The sequence below is a fragment of the Medicago sativa genome, chromosome 2, assembly GCF_051527215.1.
Source record: "Medicago sativa cultivar Bolivia chromosome 2, Bolivia_mono, whole genome shotgun sequence".
NCBI lineage: Eukaryota > Viridiplantae > Streptophyta > Magnoliopsida > Fabales > Fabaceae > Medicago > Medicago sativa.
The window spans coordinates 26,261,212-26,280,832 of NC_140750.1; the positions used below are offsets into that span (position 1 = coordinate 26,261,212).

At 33.1% G+C, this 19,621-nt stretch overlaps 2 protein-coding genes and 1 long non-coding RNA gene across 3 annotated transcripts; 2 read left to right on the forward strand and 1 right to left on the reverse strand.

The window, feature by feature from the left end:
• The first annotated feature begins 6,636 nt into the window (after nucleotides 1–6,636).
• Nucleotides 6,637–7,301, forward strand: LOC146945834 (uncharacterized). The gene is made up of 2 exons (XR_015026517.1): nucleotides 6,637–6,911; nucleotides 7,083–7,301. It is a non-coding gene; the product is annotated as an uncharacterized LOC146945834 (long non-coding RNA).
• A 993-nt stretch (nucleotides 7,302–8,294) lies between these two features.
• LOC146945835 (uncharacterized) lies at nucleotides 8,295–9,113 on the forward strand. The gene is made up of 2 exons (XM_085744111.1): nucleotides 8,295–8,462; nucleotides 8,537–9,113. Exons 1-2 carry the CDS (start codon nucleotides 8,366–8,368, stop codon nucleotides 8,836–8,838), a joined length of 399 nt encoding a protein of 132 aa, XP_085600237.1. The 5' UTR covers nucleotides 8,295–8,365; the 3' UTR covers nucleotides 8,839–9,113.
• Nucleotides 9,114–10,553: 1,440 nt separating this feature from the next.
• Nucleotides 10,554–18,000, reverse strand: LOC146945836 (WD-40 repeat-containing protein MSI4-like). The gene is made up of 15 exons (XM_085744110.1): nucleotides 17,657–18,000; nucleotides 17,043–17,106; nucleotides 16,727–16,813; nucleotides 16,325–16,387; nucleotides 15,802–15,867; nucleotides 15,628–15,702; nucleotides 15,094–15,169; nucleotides 14,796–14,973; nucleotides 14,370–14,451; nucleotides 13,709–13,782; nucleotides 13,162–13,273; nucleotides 12,992–13,066; nucleotides 12,819–12,895; nucleotides 11,808–11,907; nucleotides 10,554–10,901 (listed from the first exon to the last, which is right to left on the reverse strand). Exons 1-15 carry the CDS (start codon nucleotides 17,920–17,922, stop codon nucleotides 10,794–10,796), a joined length of 1,503 nt encoding a protein of 500 aa, XP_085600236.1. The 5' UTR covers nucleotides 17,923–18,000; the 3' UTR covers nucleotides 10,554–10,793.
• Between the last annotated feature and the right edge of the window lie 1,621 nt (nucleotides 18,001–19,621).

The following is a 19,621-nucleotide window of genomic DNA, read 5'->3' on the forward strand; positions in this document are numbered from 1 at the left end:
GCCGCTTTTCTTGGTCAAATTTCCGTGGAAGTAGGTGTTTTTTTACCGCAAAAAGTGAAGCTTCAGTATCTAGTATCTATCGAAATGAGCAAATCCGCGGCGTAAATTGTGAAATTCATTGTTAAACCGAACATAAACTCTTAGTCATGTTTCATCAAATACTGAGAGAACGGGGTTGATTGTAAATAACAATAATATTGAAAGAATGATTTATCCACCGATATTTTCATTAAGTGTGGGTGTAAAAACAAAAAATAATTTACTACATTGTTGAGTGTGTATTTAAAACTGCTTTACTTGATCAAATTTCTACGAAATGAGAAGGTTTAATACCTAGCTTCTACATAAAGGAGAAAATTCAATGTGGAGATAGTAAAAAGCCACCGTTAAATAAATCAAATGTATGATCTCAATCATATTTCATTAAATACTGAGATAACAAAGTTGCTTGTAATTATATTAAGTGTGGGTGTAAAAAAATTACTCCAATTTACATTGTGTGTTTGGAGCTGTTTTTCTTGAAAACAAAATCGCAAAAACGTGCATTCTTTCACCGCAATATGAGAAGCTTCAATACCTAGGTTTTACCCAAATGAAAACATTTGCCACAAAAATGGAAAAAGACATTGCTAAACCAAATGTATGCACTCGATTATAATTAACTAAATACTAAGAGAACGGAGTTGATTGTAATACAATGTTTATGTTTGATATTTTTATGATAATGATATTAAGAGAACATTTTATTCATTAATTTTTGTTTAAGTGTGTCGAAAATATATCTTAAAAAGCAAAGTGAAATAATATATTGTTTAGTGTTATTATCTATCAGAGTAATATTAGAAGTGCTCATAACTAAGAATGAAATGTTTAGACCTTAATATTGTTAATTGGCTTATTGAAACATATGATTTTATCCTCACAAAATAGAATAAAATAAACAAATATTTAATTAGCAAAAGTCAAAAAAAAAAAAAAAAATAGGAAGCTTTATTTTGCTCGGTCAACATTTTTTGTTGTTGAATGTTTAGTCAACATATTAAATTATATATATATATATATATATATATATATATAATACAATCTTTATACTAACAATTTAGAGTTCTTAGAAATAGCCTATTTCAAAATTCTCTCCTCTAAAGATGTCCACCTCAACAAAATCCTACTTGGCATTAGTTCCAAAAATTTCTTCTTATTTTTAATACAAGCTTAATAACTATAATTATTATTAAAAACCGTTTTTTATTTAAATTAAATTCTACATAAAATACATAGTTGGTTACAAACAAATAATTATTAATACAATTATTGTTCCGATTAAAATTTAGGGTTAATTATGTTTCTAGTCCCTATAAAATAGCGACCTTGTAAGTTTAGTCCCTACTTAATTTTAATAGCATTTTTAGTCCCTAATTTTATTTTTCTGCACTGAGTATTAGTCCCTACTCAATTCAAATTTGTTTAATTTATGCTTAAACTCTTAAATTTTTGAACAATTTTTTGCAGACATGTTTAGAACATTACTAAAAGTTCGTCCGCAAAAAATTATTGCAAAATTTGATTTCTACATCCAGATTTTATTACTTTTTATCTTTAACTTTTGTCGTTTTAAAAAATTCATATTTAATTCATTTCATGTCAGAAAATTCTAAATTTTAGTAAACGAACCTTTCATAGTGTTCTAATCTTGTCTCAAAAATTTAAGAGTTTAAGGATAATCTAGTAGATGAATAAAGGAATTCTTATTTGACTACAGTATACTCTTAGTTGATCAATGATGAAAACACATCATTTTATCTTGATATTTTTTTGTGTGTAGAAATCATTATCTATGTTGTTGGAGTTAAACCATCCAGAGATGATATAAATAAATTATAAGTGCAATTACATTCTTCTTTTACTATATTTGATAAAAAAAATGTTTGTTGACTTGCAGTTGGTGCAACAAAAGAATCCAAAACAAAAACTAAGATAAATGGTTGGGAAGACTAGAGCTGTCAATTTGGTATGGCTTGGAATTTTCAGCCCCAGCCCACATGTAAAGGGGGTTTAAAAAGAACAACAGAAAATTGGCCCCCTTTGACATAGGCCCCAATAGTGTTAAGCCCTAAAAAATATACATCAGCCCACAAGCCCCATCTTTTTTCAGTTTTTTTTTTTGGAAAATGCTGTTCGGTCAACAACAGAGGTCAACGCCGGAGCTCCGGCTGACCGCGGTGGTTCCGGCGGCGGAGCTCCGGCGACCCACGGTGGCGCACCAGAAATTTTCCGGCGAAAAGTGGTGGTTGACGGCGGCCGGCGCGGTGGCTGCCGGAGCTCCGGTGGTGGTCGGTGCGGTGGTTGCCGGAGCTCCGGCGGTGGTTGATTTTTAAATTAATAAAAAAATATAAAATCTTTATATATATTATTTGTTTTTTTATAAATATTTTTATCATAGTAGTTTTTTTTTTTTGCAAAGATAAAGTTTATAGTTAATGGGCCTTGAAGCCTTTGTCACTAAGCCCACAAAAAAAATTAATTTTAGTGGGCTGGGGCCAAACAAATTTATTTTAAGAAGGGGGCCAACAAAAATGGGGCTTAATGTGGGCTTTTTAAGTGGGGCTTTGCATTTTGGGGCTCTATTGACACCTCTAGGGAAGACTGGGGAAGTTGGGGAAGTGGAGGAGATAAAGAAGGTGGAAAGGGAAGAGGAGAACAAGGAGAAAGTGAACACAATGAAGGTGTAAGAGAAAAGGGAAGTGGAAAAGACAACGAAAGTGGAAGAGAAAATGGAAGTGGGAAAGTGAATGGAAGTGGATTCAATAGTGAAAATTGGAGAACTTGGGGAGGTTGGGGAGGTTTCTTTTCCCACAAAAATGATGGGCGTAGGTGACGTCCACAAAGACCAGACACATGCACATGTTTATTTTTATTTTTTTTTGACAAAACATGCACATGTTTATTGTATCTCATTTCTATGTAAAATAATACCAGAGAATCTATCTTACTTAGGGATGTCAATGGGTACCCATGGGTACGGATAGTATGATACCCGTGTCCGTCCCGTTGGATAAATATCATATCCGTGTCCGCCCCGTACCCTCGTGGGTACCCACTATGCGGGTACCCGCGGATATTGAAGTATCCATGGGTATTCATGGGTACCCATGAATTTTTGAATTTATTTATTTTTTGGTACAAATAATAACTTTTTTTTAACTACCAAAAACTTCAACTTTTAAACATCCATACATAATTCATTCAAAATTCCATAAATCATACATAATCCATAGAAAATTCATAAATCATACACAATCCATAGGATATGTTTCATGATGTGAATGAAGTGGGAACCGTGAACTTAATAAGATGAATTAAAAATAAAAATAGGTTATTAATGAGGAATCTTATGTGGGCGGAAAAATTTTCTTCAATAAGGTAACAACTTTAAGTAATAAGATAAGATATATAAGGATATTTTAGTAATTTACTTAATTTATTATCGAGTATGGGTACTCGTGGGTATATGTACAATCAAGTTTGTATCCGTATCCATATAATAATGGGTAGTCAAATATCCATTTATTATACCCGTGGATACTCGTTTAGCTACCTGCCCCGTGCCCGTGACGGATTTTACCCTAGGATACCCGTGGGCATGGGTATTTTTGCCACCCCTAATCTTACTCCATGTCTAGTCTATACTTTAATGAATTGTGTTGAACCTTTTAAAATCATTTTTGTTACACACGACCTTAGTTAAATTACAGTTTTATTTAAAACTCATTTTAGCAATATGTTTCTGCTCTCCATACCGGGTATTATTTACCACCTCTTTAGTTGAATATTTTTCTGGTCTGTCTTGGTGAGAAACTAGAGTTGGTAGTTATCAAAGAACTCTGCTTTGATTTTTTTTATATACAAAAAAAGTTATGTGAGTTAGGCTCCAAAGACTTATTTGGGCTCGAACAAGTCTCAAGGCTCAGCGAAAACTAACAAAAATATGTACATATCAGTCGTCTAAGAAATTCTCACACTTATGGTGGGGCTTGAACCCATTACCTTATGGGTAAATTATTTATTTGTCGGTCTTTGCTAATTTTTCAAAAGTCTAAAAAATGTGATTTTTAATTTAAAACTTTCATTTTTGGTTTCTTTAACCAATACCTCGGAGACACAGGCTAGCATGATATCCTTAGATTGTACCACTTATACTTTCACAGTTAAATGGATAAAAAAAAAAAACTACAATTTCATGTTACAGTATTTTGTTCAATGTGTTGCTTTAATTTCAATAATTATTTAAGTCATGTTATTTAAATCGATAGTGATTAATTTACTGGAAAATTCAAATGAGTGCATTTAAAAAAAAAAGGAAAATAAAGAGATATTGAAAAGAAAGAAAAAAAGTGATTGCTATAACTCAATATAAAACAGTATGCATTTTTTATGTCTGAAGACCATTCCATTAAGATTAGACGGTCGAGAATTTAAGTAGACATTGGAATACTTATTATAAGTCTTACATATGAGCTTGAAATATGAACTATCTAATAATAATCGGATGATCTCGGATCTTTTGATTGCAAAGTTGCATGAAGTTTTAATTATATGCAATCTGGATCCAGCAATAGCAGTGTCATATGTGTTAGTTTAAAATGTTATTTAATGATGGAATATCGAATAGATTAAGTTCCACTAGAATAAGTTAAATTGCATTGCTAATAATAATTCCCTTTTTTCTTCAAAAATAAAATTAGTTCTCTTTTTTATCAAACAATTATGTTGACACTCAGGTTTTGTTTCTGAGCTGTATTTTTAATAATTTTGTACATCAAAACATATATCTTACATGTTTTTATTAATCAATGTTAGTCTAATTAACTTTACTCAAAAACATATTAGAAGATTTTGTGTTTATATAAAAATTTACGTAGATGATTTATATGATAAAATTTGGATCCAAATATTTGTTTTGTAATATAGGTATAAAATTTGGATCCAAATATTTGTTTTGTAATATAGGTATTTAGTAAAAAAGTTATTGTTGCTCAATAGCTTTTTATCGAAAATCTATGTTACAAAACTCATTGTTGGAGTTGAAGTTTATATCATAAAGATCTTCTCTATTAATTTTCATGTAAATTGAAAATTTATTGATATGTTATTGAGATACATTAAGATTAACGTTGGAAGTTATAAGCACTTAAAACATTGATTTTTTTATGTACGAAAGACATTGATTTTGACGAACCAGACACATCAAATATTTCAAATATAGTTAAAAGTTGGTCCCGATGCAATCTCTACTTCTAATATTTTGATGATAACAAAATAAGATAACAATATAATCTCTAACATTTTTTTTGTAAAAAAGAAATCTCTGACATTTTCTTAACTGCACAAGTATACCGTGACAACGACTCATACATCTAAAAAAAATTATCAACAGTTGTATTCTCAAGATTTATAAAAGGAATTTGAAAATTGCTATTGACACATATGATAGGGCTGAAAACACATGTAAAAGACGAAAATGCCCCTGCGACAATTAACTACCGAAGTAAGGAACAGGCTGTAGTTAACTACCGAAGTTCCTTCGGCAGTTAACTGCCGACGAAATAAGGGGAGAAAAAAAAAAAAAAAAAACCTCGGCACTTAAGTGCCGAGGATCTCAAAAGTGCCTAAGTGCCTAAAGGTCACAACCTACTATTATAACTTGGCAGTTTTGAGCTCCTCAACAATTGTAATTGTCAAATTCACATGTTATAAAACGTGTATGTCAACTTTTACGTGCAGGTGTATGTGTAAAGCACTTCAATAAATGATGTATGTGGTCAATATTGTAGACCACATACATCATTTATTGAATGAATCTAAAAAGTAGAAATTTGTTTATAATAGTGACCAGAAGAAGTATGTTGCAAGGTTTATCTTTTATATCTTTACTAATTAAAAAGGAGATAATGCTGATTAATGGATTAATTATCTCCGGTTATCGAGAATCTACTAACAACTTAACTACTATATACACATTCGTCAAGAGAAAAGCAAAAAAGCTTATCTAACAACCATTCAATTCAGAGAAGAAAGCTTAAATTTAAATTTTTGATGATGAGTTGCCTACTTGTGTCATACACATATGCAACCTAAATTTGATAGATATAGAAATAGTAAAGGTTCAAAGAACATAGAATAAAATATAAATGAACAAACAAATGACTATCCAAAGGGTAGAAGGTCAATTCAAGAAATTCAAGTGGAAGGGTCAATTCCATTATGAGGAGTGCTAGCAACACTCTCTATCCAGCACTCACTCTTTTATTGGGTAAAATCAATGTATGTCTCACCACTTTATATGAGTTCCATTTCCAAAGTGTAGGTCATGCATTGATTTCACCCAATAAAAGAGTGAGTGTTAGAAAGAGTGCTCAAAAGAGAGTGTTGCTAGCATTCCTCTTCCATTGTATTAATTTGGCAGTTTTGAGATCCTCGGCACTTAAGTGCCGAGGTTTTTTTTTTTTCTTTTTTCGTCGGCAGTTAATTGCCGAAGGAACTTCGGTAGTTAACTGCAGCCGGTTCCTTATTTCGGTAGTTAACTGCCGCATGGGCATTTTCGTCTTTTACATGTGTTTTTCAGCCCTATCATATGTGTCAACAGCAATTTTCAAGGAATTTCTCCCTTACAAACGAAGTTGATGATTTGACGGATATTGAAGGAAAAAAAACCATATTGAAATCAATCATGAAATAACACACGTTCTAAAAAGTCATTAAAATCATATTAGAATAAATCACAAAAGAACACACGTTTTGAACTTAATTGGTTTATCATTTCTTGTTGAGAGTTATCATTTGAGAAAACTGTGTTAGTCAAACACAAACTAATTTTGTAATACACCAAGTAGTGACATATTTATTCCTATAAGGTAGTTGTTTTGTATACAAAAGAGTATAATAGACTTTTATTGGTTTAGTGAGTATCTAAGATAGTTAGTAAATCAAAGAAAGAGGGCTTGTGACTAGGTCGGGTATAGTGGATTATATTTATTGTGAGCTATGGTGAAATCTCTCACAGTTGTGAATTGTGCAGGTTGTAGGTTCGAATCCTGCTTTACCGAATTTTTATGGCCGACCCCACTTAGTGGGATAAAGCTTGGTTGTTGTTGTATGGTGAAATCTCTCACGAGTAAGTGTACTATAGATAACAACTAGATTGGATTATGAACTAGCATATTAGCATAAAATAATTGTGTGTTTCAAATTTATTTTATGATAATAGGTATTTTATGTCAAAAGAAAGAAAAGTTTTGGAATGAGTTTTATATTCAATACAATACAAATATCTCTTTTTTGTGTTTTCTTCCACCTTCACGTAGTTATGAACATGTCGAAACAATTTTCGACAATCATTTTAAAATACCCTCAATTATTTTATTTTCTTAAACCTTAAAGGAATGGATAAGGATGCAATTGAGATGACAAACGGGTTTGGTTATAGCCAGTGGCGGAGCCAGGAATTTTATAGAGCCTGGGCAAAAAGTTTATCGCAAATTCATATGTGACATAATATATATAAATAGTCATAAATCGAAATAAAATAGGTTCGTCATTTTTTCAACAAAAGTACAATTTTAAATAAGAAAGATGAAATATAACATGTCAATAGCGTGCTAAATAAAATTAGGAGGTAAATGCCATTTCCGCGACCTCTTCCGAGTGAATGTTCGAATAATTTTAAGTAGGAAAAATGGCATTGGGCTGGACTTTTACAAAGCAAGCAGCAGTAGAGCCTGGGCTACAGCCCAGCCTAGCTGGGTGGTGCCTGCGCCACTGGTTATAGCATGTTGGTGATTGTGGTTGGTAGTTGTTTTGACTTTTGTGAATTCGAGCCTTGTGGAATTCAAATGGGAGGCAAACTTTCCTAAGAGTTTTAACGCTATTGCATGTTCGAGACTGGATTCGAGCCAGGACCTTGGTTAAGATAGAAGAGACTCGTGTCATCTCATCTAAGCAATCTTAGATGGTGATGAAGAATAATATGTTCTTTCATGATAATGACCACTGTGGTTCTAAAAAAATCTAGAACTATATTTAAGATTAAATAAATTATCAAACATCTTAATTATTTGTCATCGTGTGAAAAAACCTTCTAACCTTGTTTGATAAACATGTCCCAATTTAACCCTTCAATTTCTCAAAAGGTGTTGGTGACTTATTATTCTCGCAATCATCCAAATGATATATATTTTATTTTTACTGTACAATGTATATTATCTAATCTATCGAATTTTATGATTATTTTATATATTTTGTTTTATAATCTCTATAAATAGACATTGATTGTATTCATATTTGACTACAATATATTGTTAGTTCATCAATGACGAAAACGCATCATTTTATCTTGATATTCTTTCTGTCTGTAGAAATTATTATCTCTGTTGTGGCAATTAAATCATCCAAAGATGGGAATCAATGTATATAAATAAATTTATGTTCAATTACATTCTTCTTTTATTATATTTGATAAAAATTGTTTGTTGACTTGCAGTTGGTGCAACAAAAGAATCCAAAACAAAAATTGGGATAAATGGTTGGGAAGACTGGGGAAGCTGGGGAAGTGGAGGAGACAAAGAAGGTGGGAAGGGAGGAGGAGGAGGTGAACACAATGGAGGTGGAAGAATTAAGGGAAGTGGAAGATATAAGGGAAGTGGAGAAGACGACGAAAGTGGAAGAGAAAATGGAAATGGAAGAGAGAACGGAAGTGGATTCAATACTGAAAAATGGAGAACTTGGGGACGCTGGGGAGGATGGGGAGGTTTCCTTTCCCACAAAAATGGTGGGTGTAGGTGACGACCATGAAGACCAGACACATGAACTTGTTTATTGAGTAAACCATCAAATTGGTTCATGTCTTTGTAATTTATTATCAAATTAGTTTCTGATTCTGTTAATATTTTATTGTATCACATGCCAATATAAAATAATAGCATGGAATCTATCTTACTACATACCTAGTCTATAATATAATGAACATATTTTCCTAAATTGATGTATCACTGATATCCTTAGATCGTATCACTCATACTATCAGGTTAAATGGATAAAAGTACCATTGTTTCATGTTATCATATATTGTTCAGTTTGTTTCTTTAACTTCAATCATTAATTATGTCATGTTATTTAACTCAATAGTGATTAAATAATTAGAAAATTCTAATGAGTACTTTAAAAAAAAAGAGGGGGAATAAAGAGATATTGAAAAAATAAAAAAAATGATTACTATAATTCAATACAAAACAAGTCAAGAGCCAAAAGAAAAACCAACATCATCGATAGCCAAAAGAAATACTTGGAAAAATAACCAAAATAAGAGGGTAACTATTAGGAGCAAAAATAACCAAAATAAGATATGTCGAGCTAATAACTTCTCAAAAACCCTAATATAAGAGCTCGTCGTAAACCTCTTTATCTACACAAACACAACAAAGGTTTCAGAACTCACTCATATTCTTCAAAGAGGGGAATTTAATTTGTTCTGTCAATTTTTCGACACAAATAACCTAGTCTTCTGGTGTTTTAGAATGTGTTGGGAAACATAAGAAATAGTGTTTGAATTGTGTTGAACATTTTAAAATATTTTGTTTCACACGAGCTTAGTAGAATTATAGTCTTATTTACAACTCATTTAAGCACATATTAAGTTATTTATTAAATCATTTAACTTTGCAAGTATTATTGACTTTGCCTCTCCATGCATTGTGACTATTGAGACATTGTCTCTCCATACCGAGTATTATTTACCTGCTGCTCCATTCTGAGTATTCTCTACCTGCCTCTTCAGATTTAGCATTCTTCTTAAACTACATCTCTAGGCACCAACTACCTCAACACTTTCTGGCCTTACTCTTGTTGAGAAACTTGAGTGTTGAACCATCTCTTCAGACATACCTTTAAAAAAAAGGTTGGTTTGCCGATACCAGATGAATTACAACATTGAGTTTGTATCTGAGTGATACAAAGTCGGAGTTTGGAGGTGTTATTCTCTTTAAAGGATTTACATTATATTCCTATATCAAAGCAAGTGTACAACGACAACTTGTGTAATTCGTATCAAGATCTAATGACTCTCCCTCTAGAGGATTTACATTGATGTTCTAGATAAACTTCATGGTTTATTTTGTTTGTTGTTGGACACTGTCCATGATCACAATCATTTCGATACAGTTGATTTTTCATTGAGCTATGGTCATTTGATATTTGTCCTTTGACAATTTTGATCGTTTGACTGATATAATCATTTCAATACCATTAACTCTTTGATTTTTTTTTTTATACAAAAAAGTTATGTGAGTTGAGCTCCAAAGGCTCATAAGGGTTTGGAACCACCTAAGAAGTCCTCACGCTGGCCGTAGGAGTTGAACCCGCGACATTGAGTTGAGTCAACTCCTAGCCAACTTAGGCAAATTGGCAACAGCTCTGCTTTCATCATACAAAGTATATGCTATAGGCTATATGCTAAAAGCTGGCAATTTCAACTTAGCAAATAGAGCCTAAGAAACAATTGATTTAGACGAAAAATATGTAACCTCATTTGCTTACGGTAGAAAGCATTTCTAGGGTTTAATGAGCCTAATCATTCTCCAATCTCCACCCTACATGTTCTGTCCAGTGAGAATGGATCCACATGAGCTAAGAATTACATATAGCTATCAAACATGCCATTATGTTCACTAAAATGGCTAATGAACATCCACATCAAGTTTGACTGAAATAAAACTGAAAATTACAACAATCCATGAACTAAATTATTTGTCGGTCTTTGCTGCACAAGCCACCACATGAGATTTGAATTTCTCCAGCTCTGCCAAAACCTCATCCTCTGGTCTGTAGAGCAAATCACTCATGCGCCATATCTGCAAAAACGAATTTAAATGAATCAACCAAAATAGTTTGTTACAACAGGAAGGAAAAAAAAATTCATAATGGAAAATGTAAACAGGTTGTTGAACACACTTCAGAGTCTATTCATCTCAAGTTAACATAGTTTTTCAAAACAGTAATCAACTTGTGGGAAAAATGATTCTTTTATATAAAAACACTCGAGCATCAAAGTGTATTCAAAAGTGTCAAAAGTGTCAAATGGTGTATTTAGCTATTCAGTTTGGTCATGCATTTGACCTGCTGTTAAACAAGTTCTAATATGCATGTTTGGATTTGTTGGAGCATTATTCACATTAAGAAAAAGAGGGAAAAGTGACAACACGGATGTTCCAATACGCAGAGTGCATTTACTATAATACAAATTACTGCTCTCCCTCGGTTCAAGCACTAAAGCTGCTCTCCACTATGAGTGCTCCAACTAACATGACTAGAAATACCAGGAAGTGCTTGGTGCCATGAATGAAAAGCACAAGGAGTATTATATATACCCTGTCTTTCAAGAGTTGAGACCTTATCCATTTGGAGATAGACACAAAAAAGTAGATAGTGGATCCCACCATCATTAAATTTTTAAAATATTTTTCCAAATTTGTGTCTCTCTAAATCGAGCTCTCCATTTCTTGAGAAATGGAGAGGATCCTAACACAAGATTATCAGACAGAATAATGGGTAAGATTTTGATATTGAGATTTGGTCTATCTCTATGTAATACAAATACTCTGACACTTAAGACATTATCCTGAAACTGCATCAAACAAATTTGGCAATCCCATATGTATGCTTGTGCAGTTTCAACAAGCAGGCAATAACAATTTCAATTGTATAAAAGTGGGATAATTACTAAATATACTTAGAGGATGGAAAATCATTTAACATACCTGCAATGTTCCCCCTCCACCAGTACTTTCACAATCATCAGACACACTAACAAGTGTCCATGGATCATGTGCATTCCAGTGAAAGTCAACAACTTTGTCTCTGCATATAAACAAAAAAAAAGATCGTATTTAAAATGAAATAACAAGGTCAGGCAAGGAGAAGCAGTAAACATTTTGACAGACACATTTAGTACAAACAAGAAAACCAGTCTAACAAATCCAGTATTTTGACATTTAATAACATATCAAACAAGAAAACCAGTCTAACAAATCCAATATTTAACATATGGGATGAATGATTCAGAAGGAAAAAACAGTCGAATGAAAGCAACCTGAGGATGACACAAAATGCTATTCAAGAAAACCACTAGGTCGATGCTATCTTTAAGAGATAAGTTCTACTGGAAATCATCAATTGGTATCACAAGCTTGAGACAGTACATATTGAATGTACAGTTTCTAGGAAGACTGTGTTTGGAAAAAATCAAATACAGATATTGAAAAGACAAAATACCATTTTAACCAATAGTAATTGATGCTCAGAACTTCATATGAAGTTGACATCAAAATGTGGTGGAGAATTACAGATTAATACGTTAAAATAGAATCAAACAACTTAAAAGAAACAGAAATCCAACAGGTGTAAGAAAACTATAGAGTTGGTATCAAAACTATGAGAGGAACATAAATAACATCAGGTTAAGAGTCAGAAAATTATATTTAATTGGCATTTCATGTGGAGAATTACAGATGAATATGTTAAAGATGGAGAATCAAACAACTTAAAAAACAGAAACCCAACAGGTGTAAGAAAATTTGAGCAAAATCAGATGAGGAACATAAATAAGTTAAAATCAGAAAATTATATTTAATTGGTCTGGCTAAAAAGTAATTTTAAATAATCAAGTAAAGAGTAATAAGTCAGCTACAGATCTAGATGGTTGAAATAATTAACACTAAAGTAAAATTAAGTTTACGATAGAGAGAGAGAGAGAGACAGTAGGTTCGTACCTATGACCAGCATGTTGGAAAAACAACCCTGGAGGAGAATTTATTGTTTTTCCAGCTCGCTCTATCTTCTTGCCAACCTGACCACAACAAAAGCAGAAGACATTGACACCTTGCAATAAAACATAACTGGTGTGGGAAGATAGCAGCAAAATACTATCCAATTAAAACTGTACCTTCTCATAATCCCAAATGTTCAAGAGACCATCTTCTGCTGAACTTCCAAATACAGATGATTTGTCTGGAGACCACTGAATTATACAAAGTGTTATTAGCATATGATGTGACATAATTATAATATATAAAATGCCTGAAGACGTGGAAAAGCATGGAATAAATAAGTCACCTGAACACAAAGGACAGCAGCCTTATGAGCCTCAAATTTGTGGATAGGAGACCCAACCCCATTAGAAGTGAGATTGCGACGATCAAACATGCGAACAGAATTATCTGCCGACCTGAATTGATAATGTGGCAAGTCAAACACAGACATGATATGATAGAACCAAACAAATATTGAAATCAAACTGGACTGAGGGAGATAACTCCTACAATCAGACTGTAACTAATAAACCAACAAATGCAAAAATGGAAAAAGTTAAGAAAAAATTTGGATCATTACAACAGAAAGATAACTCCTACACCCCTAATAAACTCCCTCTGATTCCAGAATCAATTCCCACCCACTTCCCTTATGCTAAGTTTCCCATTCTGTAATATTACAGCCATTTTACAGCAAGTATTTTCAATATTTCCTCTCCTATCCTGCTAACATACGTGGATCCAACACGATACTTCATCATCTTGCTCAAAATGATATGAATCAGCACACGAGTTGAAACTGAATTAAACAACGGATTAGTGAAAATAAGACATAAAACCGGCAAACATACCCAGTAAGAATCAGATTATCATCATGGGGATTCCAGTCAACACAGTGAAGATCAGCATCGTGAGCTTTTTCAACCTGTCACCAAATTCACATCAGATATGAAAAATAATAAAAATTTATAATACAATGACACATTACTATGTTACACTATAAAAAAAGGGGGTTATGTATGTAAATATCTAAAATGATAATTAAACATTTTCCCAGTTGATAAAACATCAGTGTTGAGCACTCCTATTCCAATGAGTTCGTGAATAAACTTAAAAAAAGTGTGTTTGCTTCATGCTTCAAAATTTGTACTTCTTATAAATTTAAATACATTTTTGAAGTGTAAAACATATACCTTCCAAAAAGCATGCCTTAAAATCCATACATGTATAAAACCAGTAAAAATTAAAGTCATGTCTCACTATACGGTGTCACCTACTACATGAATAGAACATGCCAAAATGTCCCAAGTAAATGAAGTCCAATGATAGCATAATTAAATCTTAATATTTTTTAATGGTTTAGCCTATTGTTTTTCGGGTCTCCCTCAACCACAAGTCAAATTTATTTATTAATAGTGCCAAATCAGACCACAGAAGTGAAGCAAAGCAGAGCAGCATTATGCTGCTAAGGAAAACAAATTGAAATACATGGTTTAAGAAAAAAGCATATACCTTAACCACAGGACTAGAGCCAACACGTGCATCCCATAATATGAGACAAGAATCATCTCCAACACTACAGAACTCCTGCGCACTTCAGGATGATAATATTTATGTCAGGAAGATATGGTTGAGCCATAAAATATAGTATTAATCCATGTTGCTATTAGAGTGCAGATAGGCAAGATTCCTTGAATAAAATTTGAAAACATAGAATATTTTTTGTTGAGCTCTCCCCTTTCAAAACATACTTGAAAAAGAAGTAGCTAAGTCATTGATAAAGGATAATATGGAGTTGAATGAACAGAAAGAATAGCGACTAGAGAGTGACCTAGATTTCACCCAAAGTTCATAAGGTGAACAACAAAATGAGAATAGCCACTTTAATAAGGAAAAAGCACATGAATACTACACTGCTTAGCAGGGTAAGCAAATTACCTAGAAGGGCAAAAAGCCACGTCTTCAACAGTATCCTCATGCCCAGAGTATATACCTCTTGGTCCGACAGTAGGGCTATCAGCAGTTTTGGTAATGGATCCACCAGACTTGTTGGAGTCTGTAGCAGCAGATGTTATATGGTCTTCAATACTCCACAACACGACTGTTTTGTCTTTTCCTGAAATGCAACTCAGTTTTTTCAGATACAGAGTAACCAACACAATGAATGAACAAGGATTTCAGATACAGAGTAACCAACACAATGAACAATGAATAAAAAAGAAACATGTTTACCAACCTCCAGAAAGCACATAGGGATGAGTAGGGCACATTGCAAGAGCAAACTCTGCATTATCTTGGTGTCCAGTCAATATCTGCAAAAGAAGCTCGGTGAATATACCAAGAAGCATCAACCATGACAAATAACATAACAAAAATAGAACAAGCAATAAAATTGAAATAAGTTTTTTTAAAACAGGATGATTCAGGGGAAATAATGAAGTCCACATAATTCAAATTGGAGGGACCGATTTGATAATGTCCATCCCAATTTCAAAGTTTTTGAACCCCCAAGCCCTGTTCTACCCCATTGTTCAGTTCAATAGAGCTACACCCTCATGAAACAGAAAAGTTTAATAAATTAAACGATCTAACAAAACTGCAGTGTAATCTGGCCGAATCACAATTCACAAAAACTTTGATCTCATGTACAAAAGGAACATGGATCTGCTTCATTCTGTGATTTTGATCTCATGTACAAATTGGATTGAACTTTCCTAGATTGAAAATGTTATGGACTATTAGTGCACACTGCAAAGTCAAATAGACGTACCAGATCTGGACGAGAGTTTGTAGCTCCAAGGACAGCATGACGGTTAGGTTGACTCTCAACATCCCAAATGAGAACCTGATATTCGAAGAGTCATAAATAAGGAACGAAATAGCCAGGAAACAAACCATTTCTAAAGAATAAAAACAATGGCAAGGAAAACTGTAAAGTTCTTACATCAGGGCTGTCTGTGTGAGTGGCCACAATCTTAGAATTTTGTGGCAATTCCCTAATTCTGTTCACCTGCAGTTCAAAGCATAAAGATCAGATCAGCAAACAACCCTACTCATATCAAAAGCATAATGACATTCAATTCACGCCAATATATAAACCATTAATTACAGGCATATATAAATGAACAAAATCTCGCAGAAATCTCTAAAACGAATCCAAGGCATGTCAAGGAACAAGATATTAGCAGTGTTGCCAAATATCGGACATGGTGGCGCATTTTTGCCTGCCAATTTCGTAAAGGATGGCGGTGCCATGGCACCATACTCAGATATGGCGGCGCCACATGTCAGCCGATATTGCGGGCGTTTGGATTTCCGCCATCGACATGACTGGTTATTATTCATTTATCTTTGAATAATTGTGGGTTTTTGCATCTCCGCCGTAAACAACACTGGTTATTATTCATTCATATTTGAATAAACATCAGATGCATCCAATTTTCAGAATGTCAATATGAAATTTATACCTCGCCTGGATGTATGATAGTCTTGTACTTCTTGACAAATGGAGAGCGAGCCTCTTCATTAAACTGAAAAATAAACAAACAAATTAGTTCATTAATTGAATTTCAAACTATGTAGACCCCAAGCCTCCAGATTGAAGGTGTGTCCCGTGTACGACATGTGTTGGTGCCCAACACCAACACGTGAGGTGCACCAACGTGGCACACCAACACGTGATCTACACCAACACACGTCACCAACACGTGAGGTTAGTCAAGTTAAATTAAAACATTCCATTTTATCAAATTATTACTGGTGTTTATGTGTCAATGACGTGTCCAGTGTCTATGCTTCATAGATCTTAAACAACAAACTAAAACTACTAAAAGGTAAGAAATATCACAATAACATAATAAATAAATCACCTGAGAAATGTGCTCAGCAGCTGCAACCCTAGTCTTCACAACCTCACAATTCGCAATCACCAAAGTATTCGGAACACTTCCATCAGTCTAATCAAAAACCAAAAACCAAAAAATCAAAATGGGTTTTCCCTCTCATTCCATTAACAACATCAACAAACACAGATCACATTAAAACCCATTTCAACAACAAAAATCAATCAAAAAAAATCAATCTTTTTAACTAAAACCCATTTCAACAACAATAAAACCAACCAAAAAAGTTCAATCTTTTAACACTAAAACCCATTTCAACAACAAAAAGATTCGATCTTTTCACCTGCTCCGAAAGATAAAGCCTCTGACGATTCTTGTAAGTAGCCTGTTCAAGCTGAGGACCCCACCTATCAAAAATCACAAAACATAATCACAACATTAATCAATCAAATCAACCCAAAATTTCACAACCAAAACCAAAAAAACAAAAACCCTAAAAAATCATTACAACAAAAAGTCAAAAACCAAACCTCAACTACATGGATCAAATCACACTATCACAAACCATAATTCAATCCAACCACACTATCACAAACCATAATTCCAACCCATCAAACATAATTACAACATTATTCAATCAAATCAAACCTAAAATTTTCACAAAAACAAAAACCCTAGAAAAACACTACAACAACAACTAAACCCTAAAATATTTTACCATAAACCATAATTCAATCCAACTCATTAAACATCATTACAACATTATTCAATCAAATCAAACCAAAAAAAACTTCAAACAAAAACCCTAGACAAAGAAAAACAAACCATAAAATTCTTCAATCAACATCAAACCCAAAATTTTCCAAACAAAAACCCTAAAAAAAACACAACATTTCAAAATCACAACACAATTCCATCAAATAAAACCAAAAATTTAACAAAATCAAAAACCCTAACCGGCAAGAGAGAGAAGGCCAAACGAGGTTATGATTAGCGAGCCAATCATAAAGAACAGGAACAAGAGATTTCCATTGAGTGTACTTCTCATCAACAGAAGCTTGTTGCTGCTGCTGCTGATGAAGCTGTTGCTGTTGCTTTTCCTTCTTCGATTCTTTCGGTGTCTTCACTTGTGATGGTTCTTCCCTCTTGTCTTCCTTAGGTTTAGGTTTGCGTCCTCTTGTCTCCTTCTTCTTCACTGCGCCGGTTGATGGTGGTGTCTCCATTTCTCTCACACTCTCTCTGTGCTACTCTCTTTCTCTCTCTTCTTTCTTTCTCTCTCTAAACACTTCAAATTTCACAATGGCTCTCACAATGTTGTGAAGTATATTTATATTATGTGTTGGTGTAAGAAAAAGAATAAAAAAAATGATTTAGGTTGAGTGTGTGTTTGGAGCCGTTTTTCTTGATCAAATTTCCGCGAAAGCCGGTGGTTTTTTACCGCGAAATGAGAAGCTTCGATATTTGTTTCTACCGAAATTGGAAAATCCGCGGCCGAAATTGTGAGAGTCACCGTTAAACTCTTAGTCGTATTTCAACGAATACCGAGAGAACAGAGTAGATTGCAAATAACAACAATATTGAGAGAATAATTTATCCACCAATATTTGCATTAAGTGTGGGTGTAAAAAAGTAAAAAAAAAATTACTACATTGATGAAAGTGTATTTGAAACCGATTTTTTTGATCAAATTTCTTCGAAATGAGAAGCTTTAATATTTAAAATGTATTTGATTTAGCGAAATTTGTGGTGGAGATAGTAAAAAGTTGCCACTAAATCAAATGTATGCTCTCAATCATATTTCGCTAAATACAAGATAACAAAGTTGCTTGTTATTGTGTTAAGTGTGGGTGTAAAAAAATTTACTCCAATTTACATTTAAGTGTGTGTTTGGAACCACTGTTCTTGATTAATTTTTGTGAAAGTGTGTGTTCTTTTACTGTGAAATGAGAAGTTTCAAATATCTAGCTTTTACCGAAAGCAGAAAATCCGCAGCGGAAATTGTAAAGGTCACCGCTAAACCGAAGGTAAGGTCATTCGTATTTCAATAAATATCGAAAGAACAACGTTGATTGTATATGATGTTTACTTTGATGCTTTTATGATAATAATATTGAGAGAATAATGTATCCACTAACATTTGCTAAGTGTGTAGAAAATGTGTGTCTGGAAGCTTTTCTTAATAAATTTCTGCGAAAGTGTGCATTTTTTTAGCTCGAAATGAGAAGCTTCAATACATACCTTCTATTGAAACGAGAATATCCGTTGTGGAAATGGTAAAAGCCACCACCGCTGAACAAAACGAATGCTACATCATATTTTGTTAAATAATGAGAGAATAGAGTTAATTATAATGCGAGTTTTTAAAGAGTTATAAATATGATGTTTATCTTTGATGTTTTTATGTTAACAATATTGAGAGAATAATTTATCCACCAATATTTTCACCTAAGTGTGTAGTAAATGTGTGTTTGGAACAATTTAAAAAAATGCAAAAACGGGCTTTCTTTCATTGCAAATATTAAGAGAACGGCGTTGATTGTAATACAATGTTTATCTTTGATGTAAGAGAACATTTTATTCATTAATGTTTGTTTAAGTGTGTCGAAAATATATCTTAAAAACAAAGTGAAATAATAGTTTGTTTGGTGTTATTATCTATCAGAGTAATATTAGAAGTGTTCATAACTAGGAATGAAATGGTCTTAAAGATTGTGTAACAATCTTCTCTTATCTTCTTAAAGATAGTCTAACGGGTCAGTCTAGGGATAGATTGTTGTTAGGTTATGATGTAGAAATTAAAGTTCATTTAAAATCTTCAGTTGTTACAGACTCGCCTAAGAGATTAGGATGTTGTAGCCTTAGAAAAGTGTTATGAGTCAAGGGATTGATCAGAACTATTTTGTTAATTTGTCGTAAAAATAG

Coding starts and splice junctions, on each gene's coding strand:
- LOC146945835 (XM_085744111.1), top strand. CDS start 8,366: ATGACGAAAACGCATCATTTTATCTTGATATTCTTTCTGTCTGTAGAA. Junction 8,463..8,536: donor ATCCAAAGATGGGAATCAAT/GTATATAAATAA, acceptor GTTGACTTGCAG/TTGGTGCAACAAAAGAATCC.
- LOC146945836 (XM_085744110.1), bottom strand. CDS start 17,922: ATGGAGACACCACCATCAACCGGCGCAGTGAAGAAGAAGGAGACAAGA. Junction 15,868..16,324: donor CTATCATACATCCAGGCGAG/GTATAAATTTCA, acceptor TTTGAACTGCAG/GTGAACAGAATTAGGGAATT. Junction 13,783..14,369: donor GCTCTAGTCCTGTGGTTAAG/GTATATGCTTTT, acceptor ATTTGGTGACAG/GTTGAAAAAGCTCACGATGC.